Source organism: Phaenicophaeus curvirostris, chromosome 2 (assembly GCF_032191515.1).
Source record: "Phaenicophaeus curvirostris isolate KB17595 chromosome 2, BPBGC_Pcur_1.0, whole genome shotgun sequence".
Taxonomy (NCBI): Eukaryota; Metazoa; Chordata; class Aves; order Cuculiformes; family Cuculidae; genus Phaenicophaeus; species Phaenicophaeus curvirostris.
Window position 1 is genome coordinate 4,595,515 of NC_091393.1, and position 19,991 is coordinate 4,615,505.

The 19,991-nt window shown below is 40.5% G+C and overlaps 1 protein-coding gene across 4 annotated transcripts in view; it reads left to right on the forward strand.

Annotated features, from left to right (window-relative positions):
* Window positions 1–516: 516 nt before the first annotated feature.
* The window catches only part of FBXL4 (F-box and leucine rich repeat protein 4), a 67,784-nt gene continuing 48,309 nt past the window's right edge, over window positions 517–19,991 (forward strand). The window contains exons 1-5 of one of the 4 annotated variants that reach the window (XM_069851146.1): window positions 538–569; window positions 2,523–2,568; window positions 7,293–7,464; window positions 8,261–8,850; window positions 18,110–18,455. In XM_069851146.1, coding sequence (XP_069707247.1) covers window positions 8,342–8,850; window positions 18,110–18,455 — 855 coding nt within the window. In that variant the 5' untranslated portion in view covers window positions 538–569; window positions 2,523–2,568; window positions 7,293–7,464; window positions 8,261–8,341. Of the gene's footprint in view, window positions 570–2,094; window positions 2,569–6,554; window positions 6,789–7,292; window positions 7,465–8,260; window positions 8,851–18,109; window positions 18,456–19,991 lie in introns of those variants that run through there. The other 3 variants (XM_069851145.1, XM_069851147.1, XM_069851148.1) reach the window with 3 other exon arrangements.

Genomic DNA, 19,991 nt, shown 5'->3' on the forward strand with positions numbered 1-19,991 from the left:
GGGCTGGAGCACCTTCTGTAAGGGGGCAGGCTGAGGGAGCGGGGGTTGCTCAGCCTGGAGAAGGCTCCGAGGAGACTTTATAGCGACCTCCCAGTGCCTAAAGGGGCTCCAAGAAAGCTGGGGAGGGATTTTTTTATAAGGGCACCGAGCGAAGGTTGTGGGAGGTGGTGTCCCTGCCCATGGCAAGGGGGTTGGACTGGATTATCTTTAAGGTCCCTTCCAGCCCAAACCATTCCACGATTCTATAACAGGACGAGGGGGAACGGCTTTAAATTGGGAGGGGAAAGACTGAAGTTAGGCATTAGGAGGAACTTCTTCACGCTGAGAGCGGGGAGGCCCCGGCCCCGCTTCCCCGGGAAAGCCGTGGCAGCCCCGCCCCTGCGGGTGCTCCAGGCGGGGCCGGGGCCCACCCGGCGGGCGCTGTCCCCGCCCACACCGGGGTGGGTGGGGTGGGGGCGGAACTGGACGGTCTTTAGGGCCCCGCCCCGGCCCCGCCCCCCCCCCCCGCCGTGCGGGGCTTCCGGCTGCCCCTGCCGCGGCGGCGCGCGCCGCTCCGCCCTCCGGACGGGGTAGGGGTGGCGGCTGCGCGCGGGAAGTGGGGGCGCGCGCTGCCCACCGGGGCCCCTCCCCACCCCCCCCCCCCCCCCCCCCGCCCCGGGACGCGGCCGGCGGGGAAGGGAGCGGGGGTGGCGGGAGCGCGAGCGCGAACCCCGCGGCCCCGGCCTGGGCAGCGCGGGGCGGCCGGGCCTGGGGGCCCGAGGGGCGCGGGGCCGTCCCGAGGAGGGGAGCGCGGCAGGGGCGCCGAGGGAGCGGGCAGGCCGGGGCGGGGCACCGGCCCCCTGCATCCCGGGGAGCATCCCGCTCTCCACGGGGACCAACCATCCCCCCCGAATCCTGGGAGCATCCCGCTTTCCACGAGGACCAACCATCCCCCCCGAATCCTGGGAGCATCCCGCTCTCCACGGGGACCAACCATCCCCCCCGAATCCTGGGAGCATCCTGCTTTCCACGAGGACCAACCATCCCCCCGAATCCTGGGAGCATCCTGCTCTCCACAGGGACCAACCATCCCCCCGAATCCTGGGAGCATCCTGGTCTCCACGGGGACCAGCCACTCCCTTCCCCCCCCCTCGCATCCCTGACTTCTCTGGGAGCATCCTGCTCTCGGCTGAGACCACCTATAATCCACTGTACATCCCTAGCTACTTTCCACGGGGACCAGCTATGCCCTCCTGTAGATCCCTGACCGCTCTGGGAGCATCCTGCTCTCCACAGGGACCAACCATCCCCCCTGAATCCTAGGATCCTCCTGCTCTCCACAGGGACCAACTAACCCCCTGAATCTTGGGAGCATCCTGCTCTCCACAGGGACCAACCATCCCCCCGAACCCCACTCCCCGGCCCCTGTCATCCCTGACCTCTCTGGGAGCATCCTGCTCTCCACAGGGACCAACCATTCCTCCTGAATCCCTAGGAGCATCCTGTTCTCCACAGGGCCCAACTACCTCCCCCCATGGATCCCAAGCTTTTCCAGGAGTATTCTGCTCTCTGCTGAGACCACCTATACTCCACTGTACGTCCCTAGCTACTTTCCACAGGGACCAGCTACACCCTCCTACAGATCCCTGACCACTCTGGGAGCATCCTGCTCTCCTCAGGGACCAGCTAAGCTCCCCGCAGATCCCTGGCCGCTCTGGGACCATCATACTCTCCACAGGGACCACCTGTTTGCAGGGTTACAGGCATGCTGCATGAGTTACACCTTATCTCCTCAGCTGCCTGATCGTAACACAACAGAAGCAGGGTAAAGCTTAACAGGCAGGTTTGACTATATATATAAATTTTTTTTTAGGTGCGTTATTTGAGGTGCTTCACTTCGTGTGAGTTGTTATTTATTGTCAGTGCAGGTTGATGAGGGGACAGTGGGAGATAACTGCATGGCCCGATAGCTGTAATCCATGTAGTGAGGATGGTGACAGTGTGGAGGGGTGGTACAGTGTTGTGCAAAGAAAAAATGAGAAGACAAATATACTTGAATTACTTACTGAAAATAGTATTGAATGGGGATATATACTGTTTTTAGCCTGTGGAGAAGAGTTTAATCATAGGTGGAAGGGCAGTCATTCAAAATGAAGCAGTATATTGCTGGTGACTTTAGGCGTAGTTTAGAATAAGTCATTTTTAAAGGGGGTACCTTATGGTTTACACGTGTTGAGAACATGTGTTTCTGTTATATGTGAAGGTAGCCTCCAGAAGGCAGGGTGGTCACCTGGCCCTTGCGATGCCCAGAGAATATTTGTCTCTGTTACACTGCGATGCCAAAGCAGGCAATAAGTTCTAGCAGGAAGGAGCAGTCAGTCGGTGAAGTAATCTGAAATTCTTGGATTTTACGTGTTTTGATGCTTATGATGGGAACTCAAGCAATGTTTTAACTAGATAGAGTTGTCATAATGTTCCATTTTTTTTCAAACTGTGAATTTATAAGTTGCAAATACGTAAAATGCCTATGTTTTTATTGCCAGAACACTTCATTTGGGAAGAAACACAGCAAGTCAGGCCGAGTTTAAAGTATGTTGAAAGAACTTATTAATTTTTAATTAATATTAGCTTCTAGTTTCAACAAGTTGAGTGTAGATGTTGCTATAATCTGGGTAATTAACAGCAAGAGATGCTAACCTGTGGTAAAAATCCTCTGTTTTAGCCTGTAATGTAAGGTTTGAGTATTCCCTCTGTGCATTAACGTGCAAAGATAATTAAGAGATTTGCCATTTCACATGTTTTATCTAAGACGCGTATATTAAATTGCATTAATCTTTCTTCAGAGATAATACAGCCTATCGTTTTTGTCATTTATATGTTCTTTGTAATTTGTCAATGTTGCTGTTTCTTTTATAGTCAAATGAAAGAAAACTCTGCACAGTACTCCCATGTGTGAGATTAGCAAAGCTGGTGTAAAGAGAACTTATTACCTTTCTGGCTTTAAAAATCAAAGCTGGTATATACATGACTTGTGTACACAACATTTGCTTCTCTTGAAAGAGTATGAACTCCTGTGTAGCAATTATGTTGCCAAGGACAGCTCTTGCACTAAATATGCCAACTTTTAATTTTTCTCTGTGTTTCATATCTGTTACTTGTTATGTTTTTCCACATGTCCTTCACTTTGCAGCCCCTCCAAACCCCAGTATTTTTCTATTTCCCACCTTTGCTTAGCATTCTGATTTGGGAATAACTATGTAAGTCTGTCCTGTTTCTGTGCTCATGGGATAAAATTGTTAATACTGGGGAGCTGAATTTGCAAAAACCACCAAGATGATTAGGTACTATAATCATTACCAGGATGGGTTGTTTGGAAGCTGGAAAATACATTTGTGTGCCTCCGCTGCCTGTAAAAAGAGGCAAAATACACCAAACAGATCTAGTGCTTTTGAATCCTTTAGTAGTACCTGTTTCCATGAAATCTGTAGAAAAGCCATCAGGCATTTTCCTTTATCATGGTTTGTTTTGTTTGCAAGGAGGAAATAGTGAGTTACAGTTTTAGAAGGCTTTCTGTGTGTATAGCATGAAGGGAAGAAGGGTTAATAGTATAGAAAAAGTGAATTCTCCCATATAATTGAAGTAGCTGTTAATTAGTGATGTGAGTCAGAGAGATTGTAAATAATCTGATGTACTGGAATGTGTTTTGAAAGAGAGTGGTGTCTCTCTTAAAAGTTATATTCCAGGTCTTGCCCAGTCTGGTTCTCTGGAGTCCCATGTGTCTTAGGAAACTAGAGGTAACGTTTCCACAGCCCTTTGCCCGAGTCTGACTTGGGGCTCTTGCAGTCATACTGTGCTGTTGAGCCAGCATTGACTTTGTGTTAACTGGCAGCCAGTTGATTTGGGGAGATGGGACATACTGATAATCACACTTGCTTACGAGGGTGGCTGGTGTCTGGCTGGACGTGCCCCAGGCCTCATCTGGCTCCCAGCAGTGCCGGCTGGAGAGGTGACATGACAGTGAAGCAGAGAGGGGTGGGTTTGTGCAGGGCTGGAGATGGGAGGGCCCAACTCTGGTAGCCCCAGGAGATTGGGCATGGGATCCAGTCTGGAAGTGCAAATTGGGCATGTCGGTGTCAGGGAGCACCTCACAATGTCTCTGTATGTTCATAGAGCATTGCTTTCTGTTTCCAATCAAACTGTTGTGCTGACCACACTGGTCTGTGGTGGCTGCGGCAGGTCCTGGTATTCAGTAGCATTGTTTCAGTCCATTGAATGTTGTCTTGACAGAAAAAATATAAAATGATGTGAAAGAAACCAAATAAAAGAAAATAAGGTGGCTGCTGATTGCAAGGAAGATAGTAAGACACTTTTAAAAGAAGCAGTTATTAAGTTTCAGTTTGGCATAATTATGCCTGTACAAAAAAAAATTGAATAATATGCAACAAGACAATGATGCTGCCAGAGATTGGAAGTTATAGTTGCATAGGCCCAGGTGGATGTCTTAAAAATAATCAGGCTGTTTGAGGAGAGGGCAGTTTGCATGCACATGAGCTGCTCTGTTCCATAGCTGCTTATCTTGATGCTTTGCACACGCCTGAGTCTGCATTTTTAACTTTTTTTTTTGCAAAGTTAGATCCCTCTAATTGGAAATCAGTTTGACCTGTGGTAGTACCTGAAAAAAACTCTCTATATCATTGGCCCTACTGATCTGCATTTAGTGCAGTTCTTTTGCTAGCTCATTATCCCTCAACCTCCCAAGCAATTTTTTATTTCTCTTTTAACTACACACAGTTCTCAATGCCTCTTTTAAAGTGCCAGAAGAAGGGTTTCTATTTCTTTTGTGGTCCTGATGTTTGTTTATCCTTATTTTGTAATAGGTTTGTTTCCCCTTACTTATTATCATAGAATTGCTTGGTTGGAAAAGAACTTTGAAATCAAGTCCAACTGTACCTGTCCCCTATTAAATCATATCGCTAAGCACTTCATCTACCCATCTTATAAACCACTTCCCTGGGAAGCCTTTTCCAGTGTCTGATAACCCTTCGAGTGGAGAAATTTTTTTCTAATGTCTAACCTGAACCTCCTTTGGCACAACTTGAGGCCATTCCTTCTCATCCTATTGCCTATCACTGGAGAGAAGAGATGCAACTAAGCTACTACTAATTCCTATAAACTACTAAATCCTATGTTGCTTTTAACTCTTTAAAAGTAGTTTTCTTCACTTGTATTGCTTTTAGGTTTTCCTGAAGGCTGTCTGCTCTGCTTTGTTTCTTCATGCCTAGTAACTTTTGAGCTTGTTGACTTGATGTGAGCCAAAATTGACAAAGTGACACCAGTGTCATGGATATAAAATTAATGTTTCTGCAGAGGAAAGCCTGTAGCATGTTTTCAAGTTATCTACTCTGTTAGACTTGACTTAAACTGGTTGGCTAGCTGATGTCCAGCTCCAAACCAGACAGCGGTTATACTGGTCTTTGGCAAGCTGACAGGGAGCACAGCTGGGTTTTAGGACAGTGCTGTAAGAGCTGTGGGCTGTGGCCAGGGCAAGACTGGGGTTTGCAGCACAGACATGAGGTTGTGCAGCATGCGTATGTGAGATAAGCGATTTGCACCTCATCTTGAAGTAGCCCAACTGAATGATTCTTAGAATTGAGCTCTGGAAAGCCATAATTTCTGTGAGCAGCCTTCAAACCATGTTAATCAGTGAAATTTTGAATTAGAAGTTGGTGTATATGCTGGTATACTCTTGTTTCCAGGACTTGACAGCAGTAAGTTTGTTGAAGTGTAATGTCTCTTGGCATGTTCTGTAAATATATTTTTTTTTTCTTTTCAAAAGGGAAAAATCCAGAAGGAGAATGTATCTGTAATCTTCACTTACATCTTACAGCAGCTCCATGCTCAAAAAATAAAATAGCAGTTTTCAGTTTGGAGTTGTGTTTTTGGGATTTGGTTGTTTTTTTAAGGAAGAGTAATGTGAGGTTGTGCTGCTTTTTTTTCCTCAGTGCCTGTTCTAAAAGGTGATTCAACAGGATCTTTGGGTGAAATGTGGCATTATTGGGTTTTGGCATTCTGGGAGAGCTTGAAGTGGATCCAGCATATCATCTTAGGCATTCCCTTCTGCACGGAATGTCAGGAGTAATTCATGTTGTTGACAGCTATGTCAACATGTGAAACTGAATGAAGGATGGGAACTAAACAAAAAGCTAATAATAGAGAAGGCAAGAAAGTGAGAAGTGAACACTTAGTAAATTCTCACTGGCACGAGTAAGGGGGTCAGATAGTGCAGCCTGTCCTTATCTGTTACTGCAAGCATCTTCTTGTTGGCAATATTCAAGTTAGAGTGAGCTGTTTGTACATCTGTGTGCATTTTCTAAGTATGGGAAGTAAGCAATTTACCCCAAAACCTTGCACAGTGGATTTTTAAAGAGGCATACAGAAGTCACTTTAGTTCATCTCCATTTGTTTAATTATTTACCCTACTTTAAGCTTATAGTTCCAAAAACTCTATGGTCTGACTTGTAACCATTGCAAACATTAAATAAGTAATCTGTTTCCCAGACAGTGTGAGATATCATGTTAATTGTTGTCCGACACGTCTTCTGCAGTAGAAGAGTCACCTCTGCTGATTTAGTGATAACCACAGTTATGTATACTGTGATAATCTCACTGGCAACTCTAGTACAAGCTGTTGAAGAAACGTTTATTCTATTTTGAGACATGCTTAGTCATCCCTATTTTGGCTGCTGACAGGTTATGGGTACTGCTCCTTATTCTTTCCTAGTAAATCCCATCAACAAGCTAATCCAAAGGTCAGTTTGAGAAACAGTCTGTGGTACTGGAGGATGTGAGTTCTGGAGTGCTGTTTTTGCCCAAGTGTGTTGTGTGCTGGTAGCAGAAATTGGGAAGTACATTCCACGTTTTGTAGTGTGTTGGTAAAACTAACAGTTTACATCACACAGATATGGAGTAGCTGCTAAATATGGGACAAACATATGTAAGAGGATCTTTATTAGTAGGCAATACGAAACCGACCTTCTGTGTCCTGATGATAACATTCAGCTATAAATATTTCTTCACTGTTGTAAATAGAAATCTTTAGTGAAGAGACCTTTAATTTGGCTTTTTCTACTAGTTAAACCTGCCTACTTGTTTGGTTTTACGTGTAATTTGATATAGGCCATAGAAACCCCATTGATATCCTTATTTATCAGTATGTTTTGTGTTGATTTTTTTTAGGTGGCCTTGTGTGCAGATCTAATACATTTTGCGTCTAACTGAATTGTTATATAAATGACAATGTTTTCTCTTACCAGATGTAAAATGCTTTCTATGAAGACTTCTGCTTCTGATGCCAGAATTCTTTTGGAGACTCACTTTGTTGCCTGGCTTAAAGGAAGATCATGTCGTTAATGAATTCTGAGCACCCATTAGGAGGCTGGTGACCCTTCTGTTGTTGATGAATGCTGTCATGGACAACTTCAAAGGGTAAAGACAGTATTTTTGTGAGACTTTCAAGCTAGTGCCCTGCTATCAGAAGCAATGGGAACTTTTTTTTCAGTTAACTGCCCAAAACTCTTTTCACTCTTAAAACTATTCACAAGTTATGGGAACAAATTAGAGGAAACAATTTGTTACAGTAGCTGTCTAGATTCCTATATGAGCTCTCTCTGAAGGGTATATTTACTTTCCAGATTATAGCATAGTCTAGATATACTTGAGCTAGCTTAAAATGAAGGAGTTCAGGTCCTAGGAGCAGTCTTACTGCAAAATACAAGCAGTGAAATAACTTCTATTTTGTTAAGCTATGTACTCCTGCAGCTTGACTAGGTACCTGAATTCTTTGTTTGCAGTCACTTTTAGTTTAAGTATTTTAAAACTATACGACAGATAATTTTAGCTGTGCCTTCAGATACTCTTCTACAGTTGTTTACTGTAAAAGCCAGATTTCATGTCATACTTGATTTAGTATCCATAAATAAGTGCAAGACTTTTTTTTTTTTTATAAATTCCTGAAAATAATGCTTAATTTAACCATTTAGGGTTTTTTGTTGCTTGAGGGCTAGTTTTGTCTAATATTTCTTTATAGTCTTCTCCTGTTCTAAACAAAGTAAATGGAAAGCTACCCTTCATGGCTTCTAGCTAAATAATTATCTTAACATTATGTGTAGTACTTTATTAATATTTTAGTAGCAGTACTTTTAAGAGGATATTTGAAAGCATACAATTTGTTTTCTAAGAACGTTTTATCTGTTCACTATGTTTATTTGTTCTGTTTTATCAGCTCTTTTCCAAAACACCACAAGCGGTTAATGCAATTTATAAAGGACTCCTGACCTTTTGCATCTTCCTGAGTCATATCTAGATGTCACCAGTGTTTCCCATGTTAACAGTTCTGAGCATGTTTTACTACATGTGCCTTCGGCGCCGAGCTAGGACAGCGACGAGAGGAGAAATGAACAGCCGGAGGGCTATCGAATCAAATACCCGAGCCTTACCTATCAACGTTGAAATAGTTCAGTATGCCAAAGAAGTGTTGGATTTCAGCTCTCATTATGGCAGTGAAAACAGCATGTCATATACCATGTGGAATTTAGCAGGTATTCCAAATGTGTACCCTAGTTCTGGTGACTTTACTCAGACTGCTGTCTTTCGGACTTATGGGACCTGGTGGGATCATTGCCCTAGTGCTCAGCTGCCATTCAAGAGGACGCCACCCACCTTCTGCAGCCAGGACTATGTGGAACTTGCTTTTGAGGAGCCAGTTTATCCCACCGCAGTGCACATTCTGGAAACGTATCATCCTGGAGCTGTAGTCAGGATTTTGGCATGCTCTGCAAATCCTTACTCACAAAATCCACCAGCTGAAGTAAGGTAATTTTTTTTTTCTCCATTATGTTTTCCTGTAAAAAGTTAAATGCTACAAATAATCCTGTTTAGCAAATTTTACTTCCTGTTATTTTACTGTTTGTTTCCAACCTGTTAACGTTTTCTTTATTTCTGCATGTTTTTAAAACAGTGGTCACATGACGATTGGACTGGATGACTTTTAAGGGTCCCTTCCAACCCAAACCATTTTATGATTCAAACTATTCTATGTTTTTAGAGCAACTTCAGAAATGTGGATTTTTTTGGTAGGAATTAATACAGATCCCAAAATCAGATTTAATTAATTTTAATTAGTTTAATAAGGTAGTTTCAGTGTTGGAATTATGAACAGTAATTACTATGTATATACAAAAATCACATTTGAAATGGCAGTACTGAGTTCTCTTTCTCCAATAAGAAAAGAGATTGTGTAGAAGAGGCCGAGGATTCATGATTGCTATATCAATGTGTTTCAAGTAGTCGTAATCTCCTCTCTCTGCATGCTTTAGGTTGTGCATACAGTATAATCAGGCACTATAATTACTCATGTGGACATGAGGCAAAAATCAGAAGGACAGAACAGTCAGACAAAAGGTGATGCCATTTGTCTGATCTTTGGTTTTGATCTGACCAAAGGTTATGAGCTGCTCTTCATTTTTACAATTGCTTCATAGACTAAAAGAAGTTGATTTGATCCTGTTAGTTTTTCTCATAGTAGCAACTCTGGATGAAATTCCAGCTGGGGTGGGAAAAGCAAGAAGAACATTGGGAAAAGCTGTCAGTATATGAAAGCTATCAGTATATGAAATAAAAGTGCTCTGTAGACATCAAAAAGAGATTAAATAATACCAAAACTATAAAGCAAAGAGAAATGATAGAAGAAAAACTTAACAAAATGCATCCTATAGAAAATAATATGACAACAAATACTGTATTCCTCTGAAATGCATGCATTGGTAGTGTAAGCAGTATTAGCTTGGATGCTGGGTGGTTTTTCCCTGACTTGCCTTTCACAGGTACAGCTAAAATGCATAATTTTAAGTCTAACTTAGTATCCCATGCTTCCTAACAGTAGGCCATAGATGTTCATGAATAAACCCTAGAAAATCAGGTGTCATGTTACATATTAAGAATTCCCAATTAATCTGTTGTATATGTTCTGTCATCTGTTGTTGTTTAGAGTAGTTGTTCATTTTACAGCTCTCTAATGAGTGTATAGTGTATAGCTCTAAAGTAAACATCTGAATTCAAGGAACAGTCATAGGTCAATGTAATGATAATAGACCATCTAGCTTCAGAAGTAGGAGTGCATTTGGCACTGTAATGCAGAACTTATTTATGGGATGGTATGTGGCAAAGAGCTTTTAAGACTTTTGAATTAGCATCTAATGTGAAATGACTTTTGGCCAATTACTGTGCGAACTTCCGTTTTTACTTTTTTATTTTATGGTGTAGCACAGATTCATGTAGAGGTGATTTTTGTAAGTGTTGATAGCACTGTGTTAGAGTAGTAGTAAGATAATGTACTGCAAGGCAATGCAAGAATATAATTCTGAGTAATAAGCTACTCCTATTTAGGTTTTGGTTCACAAAACAATACACATTTTTAGTTTTGTGTAAAGACCAAGACGCATTGGAGGAAAGCTCAAGAAATGTTAACCAAAGGAGGTGTTTAGTAAGGTACACTTAAAAAAAAAAAACAAAACCAAAAAACAAAGAAAGAGAAAATTCTTCATAGACGTAAAAGAAGATGGAAGTGAAAATACTAATAGAAAATTTTCTGGTATGTACTTTATGACCCTGCTATTTAATTTGTAGATAGGAGCATCTTCTGTTTTGCCTACCTAGATGAACAACATTTTTGGTTACAAGGAGGTTTTCTCAGGGAGCCTCAGAACCAGTTATCTATGCTGCATCTTTAGTACTTGCCAGCCTTGATGCTAAAGAAGTGATAGAGGTACTTTTTTCCTTTGGCTTGTGTTTCCTCAGCCAAACATTTATTTGATTTGTCTCCTAATTTTTTCTGAAAGACACAAATGTATCTTATGCACAGTGTCTTGAAGGGAAGGTGAAGGAACCCTTTCTCCACACGGAGTATGCAGTATTTTTTCTTTGTCCATTTGCTCACCTTTATGAAGGGAATATGAAGACTTAAGAGAACACTGTCTCTTCTGCTTCAGTTCTTGATCCTTTATTTTCACTTCCAAATATTCCCTGAGATGTTAACTAAGAATCATTGTTTTGAAGGTGGAATCCTGCTGGTAGTCTCAGGTGATTCTGTGTTTAAATCATATTTTGTGTTTGAAGAACTGCCAGACTGTTTTCTTTTGTTAAAAAATGCCATGTCCCAGTTACTCAAAGGGCACTTAGAACCTTGTTTTCCCTTTCTGACTATTTTGATACTCAATTTATATCACCTTCTTACCTAAAAATCTTAAACTGCTGCTTTATTTTATCTGTCTCTGGGCCTGTTTCTTTCTGAACACCAGTGTAGAAAGGACAGGTTATTAGAAAGGTTCCTTTTCACCAGTTCTTAATTTGATTTAAAAAGAATGCCAAATTAATGGAGTCAAAACAGCTGAAAGCAAAAAGTCTCTTGAGACTTGTTTAAATGTTATGCTTAGTGGATTGTACTAGTCCAGCCAAACAATATTTTTTCTTTTTGTTTAGCATTTAAAACACCAGCTCATCCAAGACTTTGCTGTATGCAAAAGCTTCTAACCTGCAAGAGGCTCTATAAAGACTTGGTGTACCAGAGTCATTTCTCAAGAGGACTTCCTATATTCGTCTAGAAAAGTGGCAGTAGCCCACATAGTTGGCCAGTGTGTTGCTCTGTTGCTCACTTTATGCTTCAGTCACATGAAAGAACAACTTATGCAAGTGTTCAAAGAAAGGTCTTTAATCGTGTTCTTCTGTTATTGGTGCATTGAATCCTACTGTCAGTTAAAGCTTTGTATGACACTGTCTTAGGTCTGCTTTATTTAGTCTTAGAGGTGGGATCAGCTCTTTGTGGAATATGAAGAAGCATTTATTTTTCAGAATAGAATGTAACTGTTCCTAAATAATTCTAATGCTTAAAATATGACAGTTATTTTGAAGCATTTTCATTATGGTTTAACCAACTTCCAACAATTTGAGGATTCTCTATCCTCCCGCATCTTTTAGTGCTTTAGATGCAGAAGGCATTACATCGCTCTGCTCTGCATAAAACAATTTTAAAAAATCATTAATGTCAGAGACGCTGCTGTCTTTACACATGGAGATCTTTTTTGCCCATGGAGATTTGTACACATGGAGATGAGTGCCACTCACACCTTGACTGGTGAGGAATCTTTGGTAATTTGTTAAATTAAAATATACATTAGTATCCATGTATAAATTTCTTACATGAACTACCGGAGTGCAGAAAATCCAACCAAAAATTAATAATCTGAGATAAAGGGAGTATTATAGTATGTAGTCTCAGTTTTTATGTGGTGAGGAAATCGCTTCCTTTTTTGTATTGTGTTGTGTTATGATTATTATACTAGCGTATCATTGAGACTTCGGACTATGGTGCAAATTCTGTGTAATTCAGGTTTGGTGACAACGATGAATCTTTCTTTTGGTAGTGGAAGAGGCAGAGCTCCACACAGATGTGATGGGGACACTGCACCTAACAGTGGTGTGAGCTGAACCCTACCAAGAGAATTTTCTTTGTTTCTCATACTGTGTCAGATTGATGGATAAGGTGTAGCTAGCTTCTATGATGAGGAAGATGTTTTCTTTACTGTTTCTTTTTCCTTCTTATTTACCCAGAAGGCTTACCTTTGGTGATTCCCTGATGGCTTCTTTGGTGTTAGCCCTTTTGAAATGTTCTAATACTCCTAACAGTTAGCTGCTGTCAGACAGGAAGAGTTTTGTGTGTTTAAACAGGAGCTTTGAAGTCAGAAATACTTTTCTCAGAAGTTTTTCAACTTTTTCCTTTTACAAAAATAACATTGATATATAAATTTGGAATATAAAAGAACAAATTGGTGCTTGTTCTTCTCTCCTGGTCTTGCCTTAACCTAATTTGTTTCCCTTATCGCATCTGTGTTATAGTCACACCATCTATTCATTTGCTTTTATAAAAATCTCAAAACCGGATTCTTAACCAGCTTGGAATGTGTGGCAGCACTTGGGGTGATGTTGTACAGCACATGTCCTTATTGCTATATGGTAATTACTTCTTTAGTAGATTGGAGATTGTTTTGTGATTCTTTTTTTTCTCGTTTTCCACAGATAAAGTATAACACTGATTAGATTGTTTCTCACAAGTGAGATATTGTGATTATTTTTCTGGCTGGGAGCAGTTCCAGAAGTACCAGTGACAGCATTTTGCCTTCTGTGTTCCCACCATTTATTTCCATTTAATTTAATTTCTTTCATGTTGCTCAGAATTTTGCTAGATGCTCTTCCGAGAAAAATTCTTGGCTCAATATTACTTAGCTCAGCTGTGTTTGCTGCATGCAAGGTACCTTTATCTTTCTGAAAGTCTTGAAGCCTATAAATGCAAAAGCTTCTGCAACCAGAGGAGCAAACTAAGGAAGATGGACAAAGTAAAAGGCTCTCTTTGCTTCCATTAGGAACTTAATTGTATTTAGGCAGTAGGCTCTCTGGAAGCGTAATCCTGGGGGGAAAGTTGCAGGTTTATTTACTGGCAGCTGAGATTGGGATCAAACTGTTGGATGGAAAATTAAAATCCCTCCATCGCGATAAGGGGGGATGAAACCAGAAAGGCAGTGCACCGAATGTAAAATACCCCAAGATTCTTGTTTGTAGAGATGGTTCTTTGGCTTTGCCTTTTATTCCCTGTGAATCTCAGATGAAGGAACCCAAAACACTGCTGATACTATCAACACATCAGAGTGTGATAAGGGACCTTCAGGGCTGTATCTCACCTATGTGTTACACAGAACTTAAGTTCTAGCTATTTGCATCCTTACTTATAACTTGTTCTGACATCTTCAGGGAAACAGCTTTTCCTTGTCCAGATAACTGTTACAGAAGAATGAATTTTAGGTTCATGGGACACAGTCATTTTTGAGAAACCCATAAAAAGTTCACGTGAGCAGGGCAGTTATATCTTTTGCTATTGTAAATGCCCTGAGCATCCTTGGAGTCCTATCTGCTCTCTCTGGTATTTCAGAATTGAACTCTCAAAGCAGAAATGAAAATCTGCTGTGTATTCCCCCCACAGTAATTCGGCTGTTGTGTACTCTGCTTATCACCTTGATCTAAGTGGTTCTGGAATTGTTCTCGGGATCAGTCTTCCCTGCCTTTTGTATTTGCAAACTCACAGTTGTGGCGAGGGGCACACGTTCCAGGTTATGTTGAACCTAATGTGCTGAAACATCTCTGATATCTTAGCAGACAGATGTTTTTTTGTAGGTAGCCCACAGATTATTTACAGAACACTTGCTTGGGTAAGAGCAGGTGGGATGTATCACATATCATGATTGTATTTGTTGCAGAAGTTGCAATTTCAGCAAAGGTGTGGTCATATTCTACTCTTGAGTTTCTCCTTGTTAGTCTGTCTGAAACTTTTCATTTTGGCTTTTAACACCACTCTAAGTTTCTTGGGACAGGGCATTTATTTTTCCTGTTTAAATCACACACAATGCTTTATTCACTTTCTAAACCAATCTCAATTTTATAACGCAAGAAATCTCAGCATATTGCAGGAAAGGTTTCATCTGTCTGGCTGGAGGGAAATCTGATCACTTTTCCTAGAAGCCACTTTTCCAAAGAATCTTTTTTATTATGTATTTTCTTCTGATGTAACCTGATCTACTCAGGAATCCACTTAGCCATTAAAATGCTTTCCAGCAACATTAGGTCAACAAAAAAAAAAAACAAAACAAACATTAAATATGTGCTTTCATTTGACACACACCTTGCAAATATGTTTCTCAGTCCAGAAACTAGTAGACTATATTTTCCTTCACAGTGAAGGAAGGAAAATGGGGGATGTTATTTTTTTTTACTACATAGAAGTATAGACTCTTTAGTATTAGCAATTTGAGCAGAGTGAGTTCCTGGCTATCTTAATGAAGTAGAGAGAAATCTAATGGGAAAACTGAGTCCATTAAAGCTGAATGGAAAAACTTAGCTTAAAGTCCTCATTTTCTTCCATCAGTTGAGAGAATAATACAGATGTTACTACCTCTCTTTGCCAGCAGTGTAAAGACCAAGGCTTTCTTGCACATTCCTGGTGAAAGGCTTTTATCAAAGCACTCTTATTGCAACATTTTTGATCAGCTGTTACTGTGTATCTGCAAGGGTTGAGGACAAACAATGGCCTACCTTCAGTCATTTGATTCTGCTTGAATTTTTGAGAGCTACGTAATTAAGTCAAAGATGGGCAAGGGGGAAATGAGAATTACTTTGACTTCTTTGCAAGTATGTTTTTGGATTCTGTTTCAGTTTTCTTTGGGTTAAATAGTTTATTGAGCATCTTAAGCTTGGAATAAATGCAGACAATCTTATTAGGGAAGTCGATTTTGGTAAACAACCTCAAACCAGGACTGACTGTCTGAAGGCATTTGAAAGGGATGGCCATGACGTGCAGAACAGAAGGAACGCAGCTTTTACTGGAGCCTGCTGGAAATTTAAGCGTTTTTGATCCAGCTGTGGAGTCTTCACTCCCATTCAGATTACATGTAGTCCATTTAAGTGTTAAAGTGCTGATCCTAGATGAAGAGATTTCACTCTCCATTTGCAGTTATGGCTATATTAAGAATATGCCTGCTCTTGGAAGGAGTGTACCAACCTTGACTCAGAGCAGTTGCTATGGTGTGTTCTTGTGTGCGGTGCCACCAAGGGAGGGACAACCATCAAATCAACCTGATAGACTTGAGGTTTTCCACAACAGTGAATTCCTTTGAAGTTATATTGGTGGGCTGCTGATGAAAAGAAAACAGTATGACGAGGAGAGTGGAAAACAGTCATTGGTCTTGTTGTTCATCATCACTTGGTATGTAATATAGAATTTCACGAGAGTGTAAAAAGTTTTGCTATGTGTAATTCCTTTACTTTTCTCTTTATTTACAAAGACTTTATTTGTTTATTTACAAATATCTCAGTCTTTATTACAAAGACTGAGAACTAGAGACACTGCTTGCTGAAGAAGGCTATTACTCGTGGTTTGATGAACCTGGACCTCCAGATGTGCTGTATTTTTCCAGAGCTCTTCTACTGCTTGATAATCCTCTCTAGGGCACCAAGGGAGAAGTCAATGAGACACATTCTCTTAGAAGTTCATGGTTCAGTGTGTGGCAGATTGGTGGAAAAAATAGGCTTGAGTTTCTGTAGGGAAAGTTAGAGTAGATACATGGAAGTGTTTAAGCAGAGTGTCAGGTGGTGATCTGGATGTGTTGGAGAAAGGTCATGTGTATTGCCAACATAGATCTGTGCCGGAGGGTGTCACAGTGGGACTGAATCTGTTACTTTTTGCCTAAATGAATGAAATCTTTTCTCACTACGAAGTCTCTCTTGCAAAAGCTGTTGACCTTAGGGTAGACTTGTCCGTTCTCCTGCATTGGTACTATGCCATATATTCGCCAGTCCTGCATGTTTGCTTTTAGTTCATGACTTCTTTTGTTTTTTCCCTTTGACAGAAGACTTCTGCAGGCCTTCCATTCTACTGTAAGGTATTTGTGGACAGCAGCATGATGGAAATAGGAAAATTTATCTGTGTATATCTGAAAATGTCCATTGTGGAAGTTTCAGCTGATACAGATTAATTTTTCTATCCTTGAAATAGTAGCAAATATCAAGCTTCTAAGTCTTATTTATGCAGTATGCTCTGTTTTAATGAAAGTCCTTACACATATTTTACGTTCTGTCATGATGGACAAAGTTTAAGCATCTGATTCTGGAAAAAAAAGCATGTTTGACTTTATTTTTTATTTATTAATTTCCCCTCCTCCCTGTGTGTTCTGCAGTACCTGTCAGTGTTAAGCAACAATTATAAGTTCAGAATAGTGGCATCTGGTAGGGAAAGCTAAGATGTTGAAGGACCGGGGAACAGATACAACGTTTCTGAGACCCATGTGAGAGGATAAGTTGCCTGGGAGAAATCCTTGAAGCTGGAACGAGGGTGATTGGAAAGAGGTGCAGTAGATACGGAAGTGTCCGACGTGCAGGAATGTGCTGTCAAAGGGAAAGGCAGCAGGGTCTGTTGGAGGGTTCCTTCTTTAGCAATTAATTACACTTGGGGGAGGAGAATCTGGGTTTCAGTGACTGAAGGACCTCTAAAATCCGTTCACTGGACAAGGACCCATGTAGATACAAAGAACATGTTTCTGTTTTCAGGCCTTTTGACAAGTTTGGGAGCACTCAAGACCTAATGAATGTAAGACTTGATTGTCCTGATTACTCAACTGCCAGCAGGTTTCACTGTCATTTGCTGGAGGAGATTTGAGGTCTGGGTCTGAAAGTAAGGATATATGTATGGAAGCACTTTGCATGCCTTGCACCTCCTCCTATCATTGTGCCAAAGAGGAGAAAACCTTTTCAGTTTAGCAGTTTTGAAATTGTAAGTTTTTCTGCAAAGGACCCTTTAAAAAACGACTTGAAGATCTAATTTTCTTTGGTAATGTTTTAACCATAACATTGTACTAATGGGATAATTTGATAGTGAATTACTTTTTTTTCGAAGGATATTTTGCTTGCCTTGGCAGGTAAACAGAGTAAACTTTCAGTAATTTTTTTAAAAAATAATTTGTAATGCTGCAGTTTGAACTGGTTTGATGTTAAAGGGTCCAAGCTGTGGATTTTTTTTTCTTTTGTATTCTTTGTGGAGAAATAAGAGAGAGCAGCTAACTGTCTATTTGGGTCACATGGCAGGACTGTTCCCTGCATACTTACACTAATGCACCATCGTTGTGAGGCCATCTGTAACCCATTTTTTATGATTACCTTCCCTGTGAAATGTTAGAATAACTTGTGCATGTATAACAGTACTTTAACACAAGTGCATTACTATGAGTATTAAGCTTATTTTGTTAGTTAGCTATGCAAACAAAATATACTAAGGTAATGAATTGGTGTTTCCTGTTATATTCATCCTTAGGATGTTTACCAAATCTAGGGAAAACAACAATTTTCATTGTCTTTTCAACCATGTCTCTCACTTCTTAAATACTTCTGACAAAGAAGCATTCTTAATTGTGTTCAAAAATTGCTTTAGTAATTTTGATCTTAGTCCCTATACTGTGTATGTGCAATTTTTCTTTTACAGATGGGAAATCCTTTGGTCTGAGGCACCTACAAAGGTGAATGGTCCCCAGGCTCGGCAGTTCACACCTTGTATCAAACAGATAAACTTTCCTACAAACTTAATCCGTCTGGAAGTCAACAGCTCTCTTCTGGACTATTACACTGAATTGGATGCAGTAGTGCTACATGGTGTGAAAGAAAGACCTGTGCTTTCACTTAAGTCTTCAATGATTGATATGAACGATATTGATGAAGATGAGGATGAAGAGAAGTATGGCTGTGGAATGGACACTATTAATAAACAGTTCAGCATTGTTACCCTCAGGGAATGGCCAACTAACGGATATTTTGATAAACTGCCTTATGAGGTAAGAAAGGCATGTTTACTCAATGTATTTGTCTTGATCATTAAGGGTGTAAAGGTGCTTTACTGGTCAAAACTGATTTTTTCTAGTTAGTTCCTTGCATTCTTTTGTTAGTTTCTTGCGGCTATTGTATAGTTATGCCTGAAGTCTGTCTACTTCCATGGATGGATATTAGCAGGCCACTTTGCTGGTACTGGCATAGCTATTGCGCTTTTATTTCTCAGGGGTCTGTCCACTGGCACACAGTTTGTGCATCAGTTGTTCTAGCTTTGAATTCTACCTCTTGAACTTAAAAGATTCTGGCAGTTGTCTAGTAGTTTTAGTCCTCATGCTTGATGAAGGTGATGTATGAAATTGTCTTTGAAAATTTGTTTGGTTTAGCCATTCAATAAAATTAAATGTAGGAAAAGCTTGATTTAAATCTAGGAAGTCTTGTTTGAAAAGGATGAATCGATAAGTTGGATAAATTGATTTGTACTGTAATAGGCTACCAGAGAGACTGATTCATTTATTTTCTGTTCCACATAGTTATACATATTAAGATCATAATTAAAAAATTTGTGTAGTCTTGTTGCTCCTATGAATGTCTGCCTCTGTGTACTCTGTTTTGCTGTTCTGCTTTCCTGTTTGTGTTCCGGCTTCCTCTTTTATCCATTTTTTACCATGTTTGGTTTCATGAATGCATTTATGTGGTCTGTCAATACCAAGCACATTTTTTTTTTCTTCTGCTTTGATTTAAAGAAACTGAAAAGACGGGTGAAATATTTATTGGAAGAACTACAAAGGACTATTTCTAGACTAGTTTTGTGACAGCAGAAATCCCAGCCTCCTACTTTCCTGGTCCAGCTGGAAGGCTTGGCTATCAGAACAACAAAAATGTTGTGCTTCATAGTGTGACAGTTGTTTATCACCTCAGATATGGGAACAGTACAGGCTGTCTTCAAGACTAACAAGTGTCAGATTTTTCTGGGAAGTGTTCAAACCTTATAATGAAGAATTAAGGCAACCCCTGACTCCTCCTGGGCTTGATTGCTACATTACATGAAAAAATATAACTTTTTATGTATCAATATATATTGATTATTAATGTGTAACTGTCCTTAGTCTTCATATGTGTACTTATACCCTATTTTAGATGTTTCAGGTTTCTTCAAGCTACCCTCTGTAATTCACAAAATACACAGGCAGAATGGTCTTCTGTGCCAATCTTTAAGTAGGCAGCAGTTCCTCCAGCCTTTGTTTTGCCTCTGTTGTCTTTCTGAAACTTCCATAGACTATACCTTCATAGACTATGTTACTCAAAATGGCATTAGGAATGGCTTGCTGCAATGTGAGCTCTAAAAACACTGTAAGATTCTAGATTACTTCTGTCAACAGGAGAAAAACACTTGACTCCTGGGACACAAACTGCCTCAGGAGACAGTGTGAAATCCTGGATGCAGTAGGAGAGAGAATTTTCTTTCCATGGACAGTGTTAACCAGCCCTTAGTAGCTGTGAGGTATTCGCACCATCATCTGTTCTCCAGAATTGCCTTAATA